Source organism: Rhea pennata, chromosome 1 (assembly GCF_028389875.1).
Source record: "Rhea pennata isolate bPtePen1 chromosome 1, bPtePen1.pri, whole genome shotgun sequence".
Lineage (NCBI taxonomy): Eukaryota > Metazoa > Chordata > Aves > Rheiformes > Rheidae > Rhea > Rhea pennata.
In genome coordinates this window covers 126071045-126089515 of record NC_084663.1, presented here as the reverse complement: position 1 = coordinate 126089515, position 18471 = coordinate 126071045, and the positions used below count along the sequence as shown (strand labels likewise).

The following is an 18471-nucleotide window of genomic DNA, read 5'->3' as shown; positions in this document are numbered from 1 at the left end:
ATGTGTACTATAGATAGTATAGTGTAGATAAATATTTTTTATTAATTATTTGATATGACTGAAGAAAACAAAGAAAAAAATAAGAAGACTTTTTTATCCTGACAGTATAAACAACGCCAAATAATGATCTAATATTGAAATCTTATTTGCTTGCTTTTTCTGCACATTATTTATTGAAAAGTATGGCAATGAGACCATAATATCCAATATTTCTAACTAAAATTATAGGCTACATAAGAAAAATACTGAGATCAGATCAACATTACAGACTATTTATGGGTAGCATTTCCATAAATTAACAGTTTCAAAAGCTATCACATCTGAGGGCTGCCATGTTACTATTGCTAAAGGCGTAGATTTTGGGCCAGGATGTAAAACTGAGATCCTCATTGCTAATGAACAGGATATCAATCTTAGGTACCATTCTAAGGTCTTGAATTTCTTTCTCTCTTTTAATTTGCCAGTAAATATCAGATATCTAATAGCCATGCTGGTTGTTTATATTTACTGGACCCGTCTAAGTAAACCTATGCTATATATAACAAAGTGATCAATTAAAAAGTGTTTATATTGTAAAGACTATGCACTGTTCATTACTACTGGTAGAATTACTGGGATTTATATCCTGTTATGCTAGACTATATGTAAACAAAACCACCTTATACTTATCTAAAGACCTAGCAATACAAAAAACAAAAACTTCCCCATTCCAACATCAACAATAGGCATGATACATGCAAACAAGTGATCATAACACAACGGTATCTTGTTATTTCCATGTTTAGTTTAGCCCGTACTCTTATAGCAACAAAAAGGGACTATAGGGGAAAAATACAATGATAATATCTTAAATAATATAGGTATATAAAAAACTGTTCTATCAAGAAAGGCCTCTGTGTATTATGACAGCCACTCAATTAATTCTGCTGATTATGTTGCTGCAAAATTTATTATATTCCTTTCTTAATTTTCTCTGATTTTATTAGAAAACAAAGCTTTCTTGGGAAAGAAAAGTAAGCAAAGCAGAAAACACAGGTTTGTTAAGAGCAGGTATACCTTATTATAGCTGCGTAATAATGACTAAAACTTTTACAGTAGGCTATAGTCTAATCTAGACAGTTTTACGCCCTTTTTGTTCTATATTGGCTGCCATTCCTTGTGCCTGTAGCTTAGTAATCTCACAACAATTTCTCACTTAACTTCAACCTCACATCTTCCTTTTACCATTAACCACTCAATTAATGACTCCCCAGCTAACAGGGGTTTAAGACAAGGGATGGGAGAGAGACCAAAAAAAAAAAAGAGTTAAAATCCACTAGCTTAAACCTACAACCAAGTGTAACTTGACAAATTTTGTTCTGGAAATGAGTAGAGAGTTGAGACAAGACTGTCAAAGCATCTCTTGGGATACCATATCCAAAAAAACTAGCAACTTGTTGATTTGGTGAAGCACGGAGGTACTTTTGCATGCTACCTCTCTGTAACTTAAAAACTGATCCATTAGAAACTCCACATAACATTTTAGTCTTCTTACTCTCCAATAACACACTGCTGAAAAAAGGCAACTCATTTCAAGGTTAAATATGCCTAACGTGATTTCCTAGATAATTGAATCCATTCCCCTTTTGTAACCAAAACAGAAAAGTTTTACTACCAGTTACCCTTTCTCTGAACCAGTAGTATATACACGGATATACAGCAGTATATACAGGGAAGCCATTTCTCAGGCTACTTCTGATGATCTGAAGAGACTGAAGAGACTAAATCTCTTTAGGATCATATTTTAAGACACCAGTGAATAATCACTTTGGTACGTGAACTTCTTATGTACTTTTTTTTTTTTTTTTTTTTTTTTTTTTTTGTCACAAAGAATTACAAGATACACTGCATATCTTCGAGAGGACCTTAAAGAGAATAGGAACTCCAGGAAAAATTCAAAAAATAGATGAGAGCAAAGTTTCACCAGCAATCCCAGTATGAAATGGAGCTGGGCTGAGCATCAGGATCAGAATCCTCAGGCAATCTGCTAAAGGCAGACTCCTTATTAGATCATTCCTTCCCACAGCCAGTAAGTACAGATATAGACTATTTTTGGTCACATAATACTAACATACTGTAGGGGTCACTGCGTTTGAAGTACTTGGCAATCACACAGAGTTGAAAGTGATAGCTGGGTTACTCTTGCTTTAAGCTTTGTTTTCTACCACTTCTTTAATATCCATAATCTTCTTATAGACACCAAAACCTCCAGTTCTACTGTAGATGTTCTGTCATTAACTGTGTACTGAGACAAGACCATCTCCCAGCTTCCCCTTATATACTCTTACAATTTATCTACTTTAGCACTAAGACTCTATCCATCCTTTTCACATGCACTGTTTTCCAAAACCAGTATCTTAACTGGTTTAACATCCAGGCTCTGTTCCTACATACACTACCACATTTTTGGTTGCACTAAAATACATATACTTGACTTAAAAATATTTAGCAATTCCAACTAATTAGTCTTCCAAAAAATCTGGGTCTCTGCTAACTTAAGGAAGACTTTATATAACCTTCTGTATTACTAATGAAGAATTAACAATATCCAACAAGAACTGGTCATTGAGGGTTCACTTTCTGATGAGTCTCTAGTAACAAATCAGCAACTGAGGTTGCTGTGTCAATACACTTATTTTTATATCTTCCTAATGAGTTATTTTGGTTGTACACAAGTCCATGTTTTAGATTTTGGTCATGATGTCATATTGAAAATAAGCTAGAAATTCTGTATTGCTTTTATCCATTAGAGCTGTAATGCTGTTAAAAATGTCATAAGTTTATTTTACAAGATCTTTTTTACAAGATTTTACTATGCTGAGTGGCACTGATTTTCACCTTCTAATTCCCATTTGACAAAGTTCTTATAATCTTGGCCAGACACTTTCACAGCTACTGAAGTCTAAGAAATTTTGAATCAAGGATTGATTTTAGCTATCTTACCTCCACCTCTATTTTTCTTCATAAAGCTAAGTACTCTGACATTTCTTTGGAGAAATAGCTATTTCCATCCTAAGCAAAGCTACCACAGTGGTAGAAAGAAATTCTGCTTCTTCCTCAGATGACAGAAAAGTTCCTGATGAGGCCAACATTTCCCCCCCTCCCCCCCCTCAGGAACACCACCTTTTAACTTCTGTCAGAATATTGCATTTTCAAATTGACCATAATATTCCTAAGTTTCCTTATTAACAAAACAAATACACTGAATCTGCCTATATTGTCTGTCTCTTTCAATGCAACATACCTTTGACTGTTTTCACCCTATCAGCTGATTATCTCATCCTCCCTTTTTAGCTGTTCTTCAGCTCCCCACCTTTCTGAATTCACTCCCAAAGTCCCATTTAGTTCTCTGCAGTATCTTTGACATTTCTCTTCCTGCATGTAACTATTCACATATATTGGAAAGGAAATAAATATCCAAAAGACTGTGTTCCCTGCCATATGATTTAGTTTCCCCTTCTCTGATAATTTTATCATTTCTTTTGATTGACAGATAAAGAAGCAGCAAGAACTAATAAAAAATCCACTTCCCTAATATAATTTACTTTCTTCACAGCAGTTTAGCTATCAGTTTTTTAAAATTTTCATCCATGCTCATCTATATTTAAACTGTAAAAATAACTTGAGAAGTTGCTAAGCAACTGTGACCTGCCATCTGGTCAGTCAACAACCTTTGTTCTGAGATCATGATGCATGTAACATTATGTCTTTATTCGATTTATGTGTGTAGATTTTTCCATCTTTCCCAGGCAGTCTTTCTCTCCTGTACAGTGCAACCCAAAGAATATCCTATATCACCTGACAAAGCCGTTATAATTTTAGTTGACCTCTGCATCAATTATTACAAACACAGGCAATTATTTCTTAACAACAAAAGCATTCTAACTATAATTTAAATATCCTTCTCTTCAAGAAATATTTCAGCCTCCAACCTTTGTTACATCTATTCTACAACCTTAATGACTATGCTAATCCTGCAGCTATTCTCTAGAGTAGTTTTGCTTCTATTACTGCAGTAACTTTTCTCATCTTCTTAAAAATATGCCAAGACACCTAAAATGTTTTACAGCATAGCTACTATACTGCAAACAGAATGAATCTGTAACAAAAAGATCCGTCAGAAATCATCCAGAAATCCTTTATGTTTTGCCCCAAAAAAGAAATCCCAAAGTTGACTACTCAGACAGTTTGCAGGAATTCAGAAAGACACTCCATTGACTGAAAGCAAGCATCTTTTCTCCAAAGACACCTAATCACACTAAGCTTTCCACATCTATCTATCTCAGTATTTGGGCAGAGTAACGGGAGGAAGGTAAATCACATTCCCTCCCCTAGACTTTTTTTAAAAACTATAGAATAGCTTTAACCCAGCTAAAATCTATCTTGAGTTTGATTTCACAGATTTGAACCACTATCATGTTAATAACAAAAGCATAAATTTTAAATGATCCATATAAAAAAGCTGAATTTAAGTAGAATTTAAGAAATATTTTAAAACTAAAAGGCAGTAACATTCCTAAGCACTAAACAAAAGACAAGTATTTTGGTAATATTTGAAGATGTACAGTATTACTTAAATAACTATCATTCTTAAACACATGTACATGCTGCTTCAGAAATTAATTAGTCAGATCTAGAAGACTATATACCTTATGAGCAGAGCATGCCCATCTCCAGGTGCAGAATACTTGAATTATTAAGACAACACAGTACTATATTCTCTTAAGATTTGTAATAGAGTGAAAAAAAATCTAAGAATACTCAAACATAATTCAAATGCATAAATAGGCTTTAGAATTTTGTTCTACAAAGATTTAAATATTGAATATTCATATATCTTGGTACCTGGAGATCCTAACAATTTCTGATGTACTCTAGAAAGACCTTGTAAAACACATAGGAAGTGCCAGTTCCTCAGCCAATGAGAACCTGCATCTATAGTCCTGACCCTGAAAACTTGCATAGGTGTATTTTTTCTATCAAACAAAGTTGCTTTCACATATGACTGTCTCCATGACCTGTAAGTTTTGCAGTTAAGAGTAAGAAGAATATTTATAAATGGACGATGCTACTAGATGCTACTAGAAAAAGAAAAACTATCCAAAATTAAGTGCTACATCGAAGAAAAGTAGGGAGAAAATTAGTTTGGCAAAATCTAAGTTAGCATTGACATTTACCTTTCATCATGATCCTGATTATGAAAAAAATTCCTGAGGAAAATATATTTTCAAATTTCATTTTCAATAACTAAAGGATATGAAAAATAGAGAGATGAATAACCAGTTTTCATAGTAAATAATCTAAGATACTAAAATAACTACTTTATCAATTATCTGTTAAGAAAAATTTAATATTTGCTATATAGAAAAAATAGAAGACACTTAACAGATGGTGGATACCATTGTCATATATTCTGCTAGTAACTTAATGCTAAAACCTTAAAAGAGTGAAAGTTAATAGTGAAAGCAACAAAGGTTCATGAATATGACTGTTAATATTAACTGATATACAACATACATATACTTTTTTTTAGCATACACAAAATGCAGAAAGAGCTTCAAGTCAGAGGAAAGAAAAGTTTTCCTGTAGTAAAACAATGCTCACTTTGAATTCTGTATGTGACACAGTGTTGAAAGAGTAACACTCTATAAAATATTGCAATGAATTCTAAGAGAGATCCCTGAAAATTTGAAAGGCTGGATGAATTTGTAGCTGAGTGTTGATATTGCTACAGCTGTAGTTCGATAATCTTTCCAGACTCTCCATCTTTCCATCCCTCCAAACATCAAAATAAAAGCAATTAATTAATATCCATCTCAAATACATGAAAACAACACCATAAAGATATTTATTTACAAAAATAATCTTCCGTTAATATAAATAGAGCTAGAAAAAGATTGTGTCTGCTTTATAAAAAAAAGGCTAAGAGCTCTTTCAGGTACAGCATATATTCACCATCTGGTCAAGAATGCTTTTAATCTTTATTCTATCTTTCTAAGTTTTCTGTGTTCATCATGAAGTTTTTCAGCAATAATTATTTATTTATTTCAGTAAATAGATTGATTTAGCAGGCCACAAAGCCTTCCTACTACTTATATTCTATTAACTTAAGGTGGTTTAAGGTTTAACTAGTTTTCCCCATGAGGCTCTAAAAGGTGAAATTCAAACAGTTGCAAGTATGCAAATTGTTAATGTTGATGGGCTCAAGTCTTCTTTCATTGTGTAGGCATCATTTTTTTAAAATACCTGAACAGATTTAAAACTTTTAGCAAAAATCATTAGCCTACATGCATTTGCAATATATTAACATTTAATATAACTTATTTACAGTTCTTATTAGAAACTGCTCTTCTATGTGCAAATTCAGAAAACACTGTTACATCACCAACTTTTTTTCTGAACGAAGCAAAAAATAAAAGACTTCCTTTAAGTTGTAAAGGCAAATGAATTATAGAGAATCTATGCACTTATTTATTTTTAAAGTAGTTAAGAATACATGAGAAGATAATTTTGCTTGCTTTGTATCATAGTCCTGCCATTTAAATTGTTAGCCAGTTCCCTGAATCAGATATAACAGGGAGTAACTGTTAGAAAGGAGCCAGAATGTAAAATCAAGTGGCAGTTCATTTTAAACTTTGATCTCACAAATTACAAAGAGGTACATGCTCCCAAATAGAAATTTTTAGGTGAGGACAATTATTTCACATCTCATGAATTTGTGATAATTTCACTCTCCAGATGAGAGTCTACAGTAACTACAGAAATGATTTGAGAAGACCTGAAAAGCTGCTGTGTGTAAACGCTTACAATCAGGACAAAAGTCAGCTTTTTTTTCTCCTGCTAAGTTTCAATATTTCTCATCATTGCACTATGAACAGAACAACACAGAAAAGGAAAGCTATCTTAGTAAAACTTATATAAATCTCCTTTGCCCCCAAAAATACAGAAAAGGGATAAAATTAAGTACAAAGTAATAACTGAACTTCCAGCAAACTAGAAGTTCATTGGGGATAGAAAAAAAATGACATTGTGTCTTACCATATACTTCAGGAATTCCGAGAAAAATAATGACCTGAAGATTTCATTTGTATTAGCAGTAGCAACAGTGAAACATGAAGAATTAGATGATTCACTTATTTTTCTCAACAGTTTATACATAAGCAATAAGTGGCATAGCAGAAATTCCTATAATTAAACTGCCTAGAGATTTTCATGGAAAGATTCCTAGGTTCATATCAAATTTCAAGTAAATATTTTGGATTTGCATCAAGATAGGCATTTGCAGGGTTTGTGGAAAAAATACTTAAATACTTCTAAGCTACTGAGAAGTGAGGGGCAGGGGATCAAAACACTTTAGATGTAAATTCTTATGCCTCAGGACATAAAGGCAACCTTTAACAAGGAGGTTGAGAAACATTCCTGTGGAGATGTTTCTTTACAGAAACATTCTGTTGTTTCTTCCATGATTCTGTAATTCCTTCTATACTGAGGTCTTGAGAAAGAGGGTGATGAATAAGACCACAACACCATCTTCACCCAAATCAGAATTACTTCACTCCTAACAAGTCCATTCAATGCATTTTAATTTTTCCTTTGTTGACCAAAACTTAAAAGAAGTGACAAATAAACCTATAAATTCTTCACAGTAGTGAACTGACTATACATTAAGCCTTTAGCAGAATTAATAAAGAAATTACTGCTTCCATTTAAACTAGTAAAACCGAAAATGATAAGCCAAGTGCTGTCATCAGACATCTACAGGACATAACGTCAGCCAGCAAAGGAGGGATCAAAATGTAAGCTAAGCAAAGCTTTTAAAAAATATAAAAAAAAAAAATTCTCAGGGAAAATCTAAGTTCATCATCAGTTTAAGAACACTCTTACCTTGTTTCTGAGGTGAGAGGTCTTTTTCTGAAGGAACTTTCAAGTTAACTCTGCTTGATGCCAACACTGGAATAGAGACCTTTTCAGGAACCTCAAAGAACTCTTGCATGCTCACTTCTACGCTGTAATCCACGTACTTTAACTTTGGGGGAATTTTACATGGTTGTAAGAGTGCATCTCTCTGCAAGTGAAGCAATAATGTATACATCTGAGCAATCATCACAAGAGCAATCTCAGGTCAAGAAATGTAAACTTATACACGCTTAAGGGTGAACTTCTATAACTGAGTTGGTAATTAGGCAAGTTATATCGAAATGTTGAGAGATCCTTCTAAATAAAATGCCTTGTGCAATTTTTTAGATATCAAATATCTGAAACATTCACTTAAAAATAATATATTTTGATATTTACAGCAAAACTGCCTCCTGTTCTCTGCCAGCTTTTATAGTTGTTCAGGAAGGCAGAAAAGAGAAGAACAATCATTAAAACAAAAATCTATTCCATATCAGATGTAGACAGATATTTCTTCTTCTACTTCTCAAAGTTTCTGAATGGTAAAAAACACAATAAAGAAAAACTATTTTTGGTATTTTGTGAACAATAAATGTATAGTTAGGTGAGCTAACTTGAACATTGATGTGGCACGCAGTGTGTTTTAGAAATCAAAGCATATAGTAGGAATCTTAAGGACAAATAAGCTCTTCTTCTTGGTAAAAAGGCCTTGCTAATCCACAGCATGGAATATACTAGTAAGAGATCAGGACAATAGGTAAAGGTAAGTTCAGAATAGGCCATTTTAATGAAAACCAAATTTGACTTGTGAAAGACGGCGTTACAGAACTAATGCAATAATTTAATACACTACTTGTCCAAAATTACTCATTTTCAATCCAATAATACATTATTTGCAATGAAAAAGTTTAACAATTATCAGTTCAATATGTTTAAAATATGAAAGTAGTCATCTTTTTCTATAGGAAAGTCCTTGTATTAATGACTACAGAGAAGTATCTTTTAGTGAGAAAAGGGAAAGGATAATTACATAAATATTCAGTTTACGCTACGAAAACTCAAAGCCTATTTGTTTCATATAATGGTAGGAGAGCACGTATCTTAGCATGTATCAAAATGGGACAGGTAGTGGAAATCCATTATAGGAGTTCAAAGAGAAAATTTTAAAGAAACGCTGATTCTTAAGGAAGGATTCCAGTGTGACATCTTAAGATATACATTAATTTTGAAAATATTAAAAAGTGAGAAAACCTATGCAGTTTGCATGTAAGAGAACTATGCAATAAAAACAGAGAAATTTAAAAAAAAATTGTGAATGCAAAAAAATGAATTTTCATAATGATTAAGATTACTATCAAAAATAATATTGTCAACTTGTTCAAATCAACTGGGTTTTTGATTTTTGGATTTGTTCTGTTTAATAAAAAAGTCACATCCATTTACAAATTAGCCCTACATTCTTTGCTGTTGGTTTGTTTTCATTATTAATCTATCTCTCCAAATTGTCAATACACTGTTAAACACAAAGTACATAAGGAATTTGGGAATCTGTTAAACTTCATGTGGCAATATAGTTATATAGTTTTTTGATACAGCAAATATTGGAGCAGACAACTATTTAACATTCTTGTTCCACAAAGTATGACTGGACAGACATATGTGCCTAAAACAATATTTACCTAAACAAAATATGAATATGGGTGGGGTTTTTTGTTTGTTTGTTTTTTACATCACTCATATTTTCAAAATAACTTCCTGGCATGTGACAAGAAGAAATGCTATGTGAGTTTAAAATTTGAACTCACTATTTCAGTGGAAATTCCCTGACAGTTCCATAGACACAAACGCAAACATAAAATCAATAGGTGCTAATAATTCAGTTGTGATGTTAATAACAAAGTCCAATTCTCTCTGACAGAATAGAAATGATAAAAGATTTCACAAGGGGGAAAAAAAGATATATCTTTCTTATTTGTAATGGAAAATACTGACCTAAATACATATATTTACCAGTTCAAATTTGACTTTGACTTTCTGCATATTCAAATATAACACGGAAACTACAACTGACTTGGGTAGTTAGATTATTTTCCAACACTGAAATAAAAATCCAGTATCCAGAATCACATAATGGTGAATATTACTTTTAATAAAAGGCAAAAAGTATATTCCCAGTCAGAGCCAGACAAGGGAGCAAGCTAGCATTTCATTTCTCCTTTTATGCCTTGATGTATACAGGATATATATTGACAGAATTAAATAGCACATGGCTACTCATTTTAACTCCTCCTTTTTTCTTTAAATCTTGAGATTTGCATTTTGGCTGCTTATCACTTTAATGTCCTTCTTTCCTTCTCTTCATTATTTAACTTCTCTAACTGCAGCATTCAATGTTGATACTATATGATTTTCTATATTTTTCTTATTTGTACCAGAGGTTATTTAAGCACAAAAAAAAAAATCTTTTAACAAATGGTTTGGATTTTGGTAACAGCAGAGGTTACCTTTTGGGGGGAGGGACTGGCTATTCAACCTTGCTACTACTAGAATCTTTCAGTGACCAAGATTGTAATAGTACCTTTTAAAATTCTATTTCTAGCAGAACTGTTCAATCAGCTGATTTTAATTTAGCTTAGAAAGTAGAAAATAGAAGTGAATATTTAGTTAAAATCCCTGCTCCTTTCCTTTGAATGTCCATTTCCAAGCTCCTCAGACTTGGTGATTGTCACTTCTGTACTCTATTTATAAATTACATAGTACCAGCCCAATACTGGCAGCATTTAGCATAGAAACAACAGAATAAAGAAGTTCTGATCAGTGCAATAACTGTTTCACTGGAAAGAGATACAAATTCATTATTCTTCTAATATACCTAATTAGCAAAGACACAATCAAAATATCTTTTTTTCTTCCAGTAGAGAAAAGAATCTGTAAAAACACAGAACAAAAATATCTAGGACTTTAATCCATGCATAAAGATTGGTCAAATAAAAACACATAGTGCATGTTACTGAAAATGCATATGCAGTGTAACCCCAGAAATATAACCTACATTTATTCCTATTTTCTGTGAGTATGTAAACATGAGTAAAATTTACACTTTAGTAAGAAAGAAAAATGTGTAGTTATTTAATTGCAGACTAACATGGAGGACACTGTTGTGGGTGTCTACTACAGGCCACCTGACCAGGAAGAGAAAGTTGATGAGGCTTTCTATAGACAGCTGGAGGTAGCCTCATGATCACAGGCCCTGGGTCTCAAGGGGGACTTCAACCACCCCGACATCTGCTGGAGGGACTACACAGCAAGGCACAAGCAGTCCAGGAGGCTCCTGCAATGCACTGATGATAACTTCTTGTCACAAATGGTGGAGGAGCCTATGAGGAAGGGTGTCCTGCTGGACCTTGTCCTTACCAACAGAGAGGGACTGGTTAGAGATGTGGAGGTTGGGGGCAGCCTTGGCTGCAGTGACCATAAGATGGTGGAGTTCAGGACCCTGCAGGAAAGAAGTAAGGCAACAAGCAGGATTACAACCCTGGACTTCAGGAGAGCAGACTTTGGCCTTTTCAGAGATGTACTGGGAGGAATCTCATGGGTTAAGGCCCTAGAGAGAAGGGGGATCCAGGAGAGCTGGCTAGTATTCAAGCATCACTTCCTCCAAGCTCAAGAGCGGTACATCTCTGTGAGTAAGAAGTGCAGCAAAAGGGGCAGGAGACCTGCATGGGTGAGCAAGGAGCTCTTGGCCAAATTCAGACAGAAGAAGAAAGTACACAGAATGTGGAAGAGGGGACAGGCTGCTTGGGAGGATTACAGGAATGCAGTCAGAGTATGTGGAGATGCGGCAAGGAAGGCTAAGGCCCAGTTAGAATTGAGTCTGGCAAGGGACATTAAGGACAACAGGAAGGGCTTCTTCAAATACATCAGCAGCAAGAGGAGGACTCAGGAAAACATGGGCCCGCTACTGAATGGGGCGGGGGCCCTGGTGACAAGGGATACAGAGAAGGCAGAATTACTGAATGCCTTCTTTACTTCAGTCTTCACTGCTAAGGGCAGCCCCCAGGAATCCCAGAGCCTGGACGTGAGGGAGAAAGTCTGGAGAAGGGAAGACTTTCCTTTGATTGAGGAGGAAAGGATTAGAGACCTTCTGGGCAAGCTTGACATCCACAAATCCATGGGCCTGGATGGGATGCACCCACAGGTACTGAGGGAGCTGGTGGATGTTGTTGCCAGGCTGCTCTCCATCATATTTGAAAGGTCTTGGAGAACTGGAGAGGTGCCTGAGGACTGGAAGAAAGCCGTGTCACTCCAGTCTTCATGAAGGGGAAGAAGGAGGACTGCAACTACAGGCCAATCAGCCTCACCTCCATCCCTAGAAAGGTGATGGAACAGCTCCTTCTGGATGTCATCTCCAGGCATATGGAGGAGAAGAAGGTGATCAGGAGTAGTCAGCATGGATTCACCAAGGGGAAATCCTGCTTAACCAATAGCCTTCTATGATGGAATGACTGGGTAGATGAGGGCAGAGCAGGGGACATTGTGTACCTTGACTTCAGCAAGGCTTTTGACACTGTCCTCCATAACATCCTCCTAGAGAAGCTCAGGAAGTGTGGGTTAGACAAATGGACAGTGAGGTGGATTGAGAACTGCCTCTGCCTCTGCCTCATCCTGTTCTGGGCTACCCAAGACAAGAGAGATGTGGAGCTACTGGAGAGAGTCCAGCGTAGGGCTACAAAGATGATCAGAGGGCTGGAGCATCTGCCTAGGAGGAACGGCTGCAAGAGCTGGGCCTCTTCAGCCTGGGGAAGAGAAGACTGAGGGGGGATCTGATCAATGTGTACAAGTACCTGAAGGGAGGGTGTCAAGGGGACAGGGACAAACTCTTTTCAGATGTCCCGTGTGACAGGACAAGAGGCAATGTGCAGAAATTGAAGCACAGGAAGTTCTGCCTGACCGTGAGGGGGAATTTCTTCCCTGTGAGAGTGACGGAGCACTGGAACAGGTTGCACAGAGAGGTTGTGGAGTCTCCTTCTCCGGAGGTATTCAAGGCCCGCCTGGATGCAACCCTGTCTAACATTCTGTAGGTGACCCCTGCTGAGCGGGGAGGCTGGACTAGATGATCTCCAGAGGTCCCTTCCAACCTTAGTGTTTCTATGATTCTAATTATTTATAAATCATTTTTACATACACAGATGGACTATCAAGTAGTAATATCATAAGGGCACCTTCCTTTCTGTTCATGTATTTTATCACATAGCTATACTTAGAGGAAGTATGTAGAAAGGTGGAAAGGAAATGAGAAAGTAAGAGATTTCCAGAGATTCTAGATTTATCTCTGATCTGTAACTTCCAAAGGATTTTATGGGCATATATAAATTCAACAAACTGCAGGTGCTTTGGATGGCCTTTTTTAGTGGAATGGAAGGCAACTAAGACAAACTAAAAGCATACTTCACCTTCAAACTAAATTGCAGTCCCTCCCCCAAGAAAATTTATTCAATAAGTGTCATCAGAATTTTTATACTGCCATTTTTATACAGATAGTAAGCATGAATTTATGAAAAAAAACTACTAAGAACATTTTTTCATAATTTAATCTGTATAGTGAGCCACCATGCTGAGGAATGTTTCTTCAGAGTATAAAGTCTTTTCTGCATCAGCATGTATCAGTATTACTCCATTTATTTTTCTTATGAACAATTATAAGACTTTATGTACATTCAGTAAAATACTTCTTTCTGCTTATTATTTTCACCTCTTACATGATTACTGATTCAGTGTTAGTATTCATCATTACATATTTCATAAGCAATCTAATTGTCCTCCACTGTTTTGCAATTCAAGTAATGTTAGAAATCACATTAGGTCTTAGTATACCTAGCAGTACAAAGACTACTCCTATTTTGTTCTCAGCCCCGATTAAATCCACAACTTCAGAGCGGTCAAGTCTTTCATCAAGTATTTGTTAAGTGATGGTGGTATTACAGGACTTTAATTAAGAAAAGCTTATTAAATGTCACCGCAGCAGGGAAGTAACTAACATTCAAAAGGAAAACATTTGAGTCTAGATTACATGTTTAAAATCATGCCCTACTAAAAACATGTCACAGATTAGATCTACTCTTTCTTCTTCTTCATTTAATTTGCTGTACATTTTTAATTATCTGTAAACAGAAATTATATAGTTAATATAAAATTAGCAGTATCATCAAGACACCATGAAAAGTATTTTACTTTTTAGTACTAGAAATCATGAAGCACTGGGAGCCATACTCAGGGAAGAGTTCAGCTGGAAAGCTGGCATAATGTAGAGCTGCCCGGCAATCTGCCTGAGGTCAAGTAACATCAGATTCACAAGGGAAATTCAACCATAAAACTCAATGTTTGGCCATCATCCATACAAGGTTACGTTTGAACTTTACACAGAAAAATGCTTATTTATTTGGTAATGTTGCTATTATAATTTTATTCACAAATACTAATTGGTACTTAAAGGAATAGCCTGCTTTTTTTGGTTTTTGTTTTTTTATCTAGGTGTTGAATTCTTGGGAAACTATCTCTACAATGGAATTATATATATATAGGGAATTATAGCTTATAAGGAAGATTTGCAGTTCTCTAAAACTATTTTGGATTGATTGGGAAGCAAGAAAAAGTCTTTTTTTTTTTTTTTTTTTTTAACTTTTCTATTTATTCACCAAGTCTGTTCTTTAATTTTAAAAAAATCTTATTTGAGAATTTTCATTCCCTATGGAAATGTATATAAAGAGGATAGTAATACAGATAGATATACATAGAGTATGAAAGGTTCTTTAACCAAGGTATATTTCCTGAAGCTAACTGAAATAAGAAGTTGGTATCTTTTTTAACTGTAGCTACGATTTATTAAAGGAAACATATTAATAACTGGAATGAGGATGCAACTTCAGAACAAAAATTCAGTCTTATAAATCAAGAACAACAACAAAAATTCTAGTAGCAGATTATTGTCTTACCTCTACTCTGGATAGCCCTAATAACGCAACTGCAACTCGGACACTACTGCTCTCCAGAGTCCCTGTGATCTTTCTTCTTTCATACTCAACAGTTGACATCTGCTGTTGTGCAGCGATGGCCAGAGCCATTTCCCTTGCTTCATTGATCACTGGAATCCTCAGATTTTCTTCAAGGATCTGAGCAAGACCACATTTGAAATACAAAACAGGCAATGCCCCACTCAGACCTATAAAAAAAATGTAAAATTTGTCATTTGTCAGCTACTGAGGAGAGTAACTGCCAAATGTTTTTTAAATCCCAAACCTCCAAAGACAAGTAAATATACAGATTTTTTTGCTATTTACTTGATAATAGATGCTATTTACTCCAGGAATATTTTTTATTTTTTTAATTATAATGAGAAAATAAAAATTAACATGCCTAAAATCCAAATCAAAAGTTGCTTGTCATAGTTAATTAAAATCTCCAGGCTTTAGTATTACTGTTATCAGGGTGGTAACTTCAGTTTTAAAAAGTCTTTCTGGCACACATACAGCACCCTTCTATCCCTCTAGATGATCTGTTCCTCCTAGATGAAACCACAAGCCATGTAATTCTGATTATACATATTAAACTCACAATGTTTCCAAGTGCAATGCTCTGAGATCCACAGCTCTTGGTGTCTCTCACGCATGTAAAATAAACATACCACAAGCTAACGTTTTCGTATTTCCACTTTAAAATATCTGTGGTAAGAATTCATTTTGGAAAGCAAAACAGTGGATGAGGGTGCTTATGTGCACAAAGCAGCAACAACAGGGTATTGGAATGTCACAGTCTTATTTGGCACAGTGCACATAGGGAGTGTTTTGCATGGTTTAGTTTTAGCCTTCACAGGAAAGGAACTGAGGCCGTAAGATTAAATAGTTCATAGTAATGAATGAGTAGTGCACTATTAGATTTCTGATATTTCATTCCAGTGTCTTAAAGCAAAATCATCCTGCATTGTTCTGGTTGGCTTTTGACTCACAGTAGAGAAGGTTTCAGGACTGACATATCCCTGTGCATTCTGTTTCAAGGAAGTTTTCCATCTTGGGGAGCTGGTCCATGAATGCAAATATCCTCAACTGTGACTTACTTCAAATCTCAGCTTGGTGTGGCTTAAGATGAGCTGATGGCTGAGATATAAAGCTCCCAAGAACATGATTATGAGGAAATTAATTTGAAGGTTATTAATAAGGTAGGAACTTGTACAAGGTTAAGAAATGCCTAGGAAAGCATAGAGGGCATTATGTCATTTTGAATATTATGACTATTCATAATTAAGATTTATTTCTGTGCCTCATCATGGACTATCTATAGAATATGTAGTCTCTCATGAAAAATAGAACAAAATCATAATTAAGAAACTACAGCCACTGAAAATCAAGACTGCAACATACGGTGACTTTTCTGTTATTTATGCCTTTGATATCAACTTTTGTATTCTATTATAGTAAGAAGCCAGTATAGGATGTATTTAGATTGCCACAAATGGTCACATTATACAGCTAACTGCTTTGAGGAGAACAGCCTTTGAACAGCTCACATGAATTCTTAAGTTCACATAAGTGTGAAGAGATCTTGGTTTTTTAGGGTTGAGCATGCCATAGGAACAGTCAAGAATGTAATTACCAGCATATTTTCAAAAGCAACAGAGAAGAGATACTCCTTTGAGGTAACATAGTATGTATCACAGTTGAAGTTTACAACCCAGGCTACAGTCTTCTCTTTTCAGAAGTGTAGTTAAAACTGCTCATCTTATGAAATCAAACTAGAGGGGTATTGAGAGCAATGACTTAGAAATTATTTCGTGTTTCCCTAGATAGCTCATTTTGACCTAGAGATGTTAATTCTTCTTTTTGATTTTATATTTCATTAAAGAAGATGTCCTGCTACCAAGCATCTTGAAAACACTTAGACAAGTTAAAATTTGTCCCCCTCGAAATTATTCAGACCTTACAAATGAGTTATGCAGAAGTATGTTCAAATCACAGTCAATGAAACAGGTCACAGAATCACAGAATCACAAAATAATGAGATGATTGGAAGGGACGTCTGGAGATCATCTAGTCCAATCCCTCTGCTCAAGCAGGGTCACCTAGATCATATTGCCCATGATTGTGTCCAGACAGCTTTTGAGCATCTCCAAGGAAGGAGACTCCACAACCTCTCTGTGCAACCTGGTCCAGTGCTCTGTCACTCTCACAGTGAAGAAGTTTTTGCTAATGTTCAGACAGAATGTCCTGTGTTTTAGTTTGTGCCCATTGCCTTTCATTCTTCTAGTAGCTGGGCACCACTGAAAAGAGTTTGTCCCCGTCCCCTTGACGCCCTCCCTTCAGATGTCTACAGACACTGATAAGATCCCCCCTCAGTCTTCTCTTCCCCAGGCTAAACAGGCCCAGCTCTCACAGCCATTCCTCATGGGACAGATGCTCCAGCCCTCTGATCATCTTCATAGCCCTACGCTGGACTCTCTCCAGGAGCTCCATGTCTCTCTTGTACTGGGGACACAGCACTCCAGATGTGGCCTCCCCAGGGCTGAGTAAAGGGGCAGGATCACCTCCCTCCACCTGCTGGCAACACTCTTCCTAATGCACTCCAGGAGACCATTGGCCTTCTTGGCCACAAGGGCACATTGCTGGCTCATGGTCAACTTGTCATCCACCAGCACTCCCAGGTCCTTCTCTGCAGAGCTGCTCTCCAGAGGGTCAGACCCCAGCTTGTACTGGTGCCTAGCGTTATTTCTCCCTAGGTGCAGGACTCTGCCCTTGCCCTTGTTGAACCTCATGAGGTTCCTCTCTGCCCAACTCTCCAGCCTGTCCAGGTCTCTCTACCACTCCTCCCAGCTTGGTATCATCAGCAAACTTGCTGAGGAGGCACTCTGTCCCCTCATCCAGGTCACTGATGAAGAAGTTGAACTGGATGGGACCCAGTACTGAGCCCTGGGGGACACCACTAGCCACAGGACTCCACACCACTGATGACGACCCTCTGAGCTCTGCCTTTCAGCCAGTTCTCAGTCCACCTCACTGTCCACTCATCTAACCCACACTTCCTGAGCTTCTCTAGGAGGATGTTATGGGAGACAGTGTCAAAAGCCTTGCTGAAGTCAAGGTATACAACGTCTACTGTTCTTGCCTCATCTACCCAGCCAGTCATCCCATTGTAGAAGGCTAAAAATTATTTCAAAATCATTGGCTGTTTAAATCGATATTTATTAACAAGAAATTAGAGGGAGAGTTATATAAATTATTACTGTGGATTGCATGCTTCTGTTCTTCCTCGTATGAATAATAATAGCCACAATGTTTCTGAAATAGGACTGACAGAAGTGCATTATTTGATGCTAAATGACAGAAGTATTGGATTGTTTGTCAAATGGCAACACTGTATACAGAATTCAAGTATTTTAAAATTAGAAAACCCCTAAATAAAAAGACTTGTACTGCCTCATCTGGCTACAAACTATATTCTGAAGTAGAAAACAAGAGAAAGGATGAAAAATATCAATACAGACCATGT

The 18471-nt window shown here is 36.1% G+C and overlaps 1 protein-coding gene across 1 annotated transcript in view; it reads right to left on the bottom strand.

Moving 5' to 3' along the window:
• CFAP47 (cilia and flagella associated protein 47) overlaps positions 1-18471 on the bottom strand; it is a 362418-nt gene that overhangs the window by 195720 nt on the left and 148227 nt on the right. The window contains exons 45-46 of the mRNA XM_062577000.1: positions 14928-15154; positions 7924-8104 (exon numbers count right to left, since the gene is read on the bottom strand). Coding sequence (XP_062432984.1) covers positions 7924-8104; positions 14928-15154 — 408 coding nt within the window. The remainder of the gene's footprint in view (positions 1-7923; positions 8105-14927; positions 15155-18471) is intronic.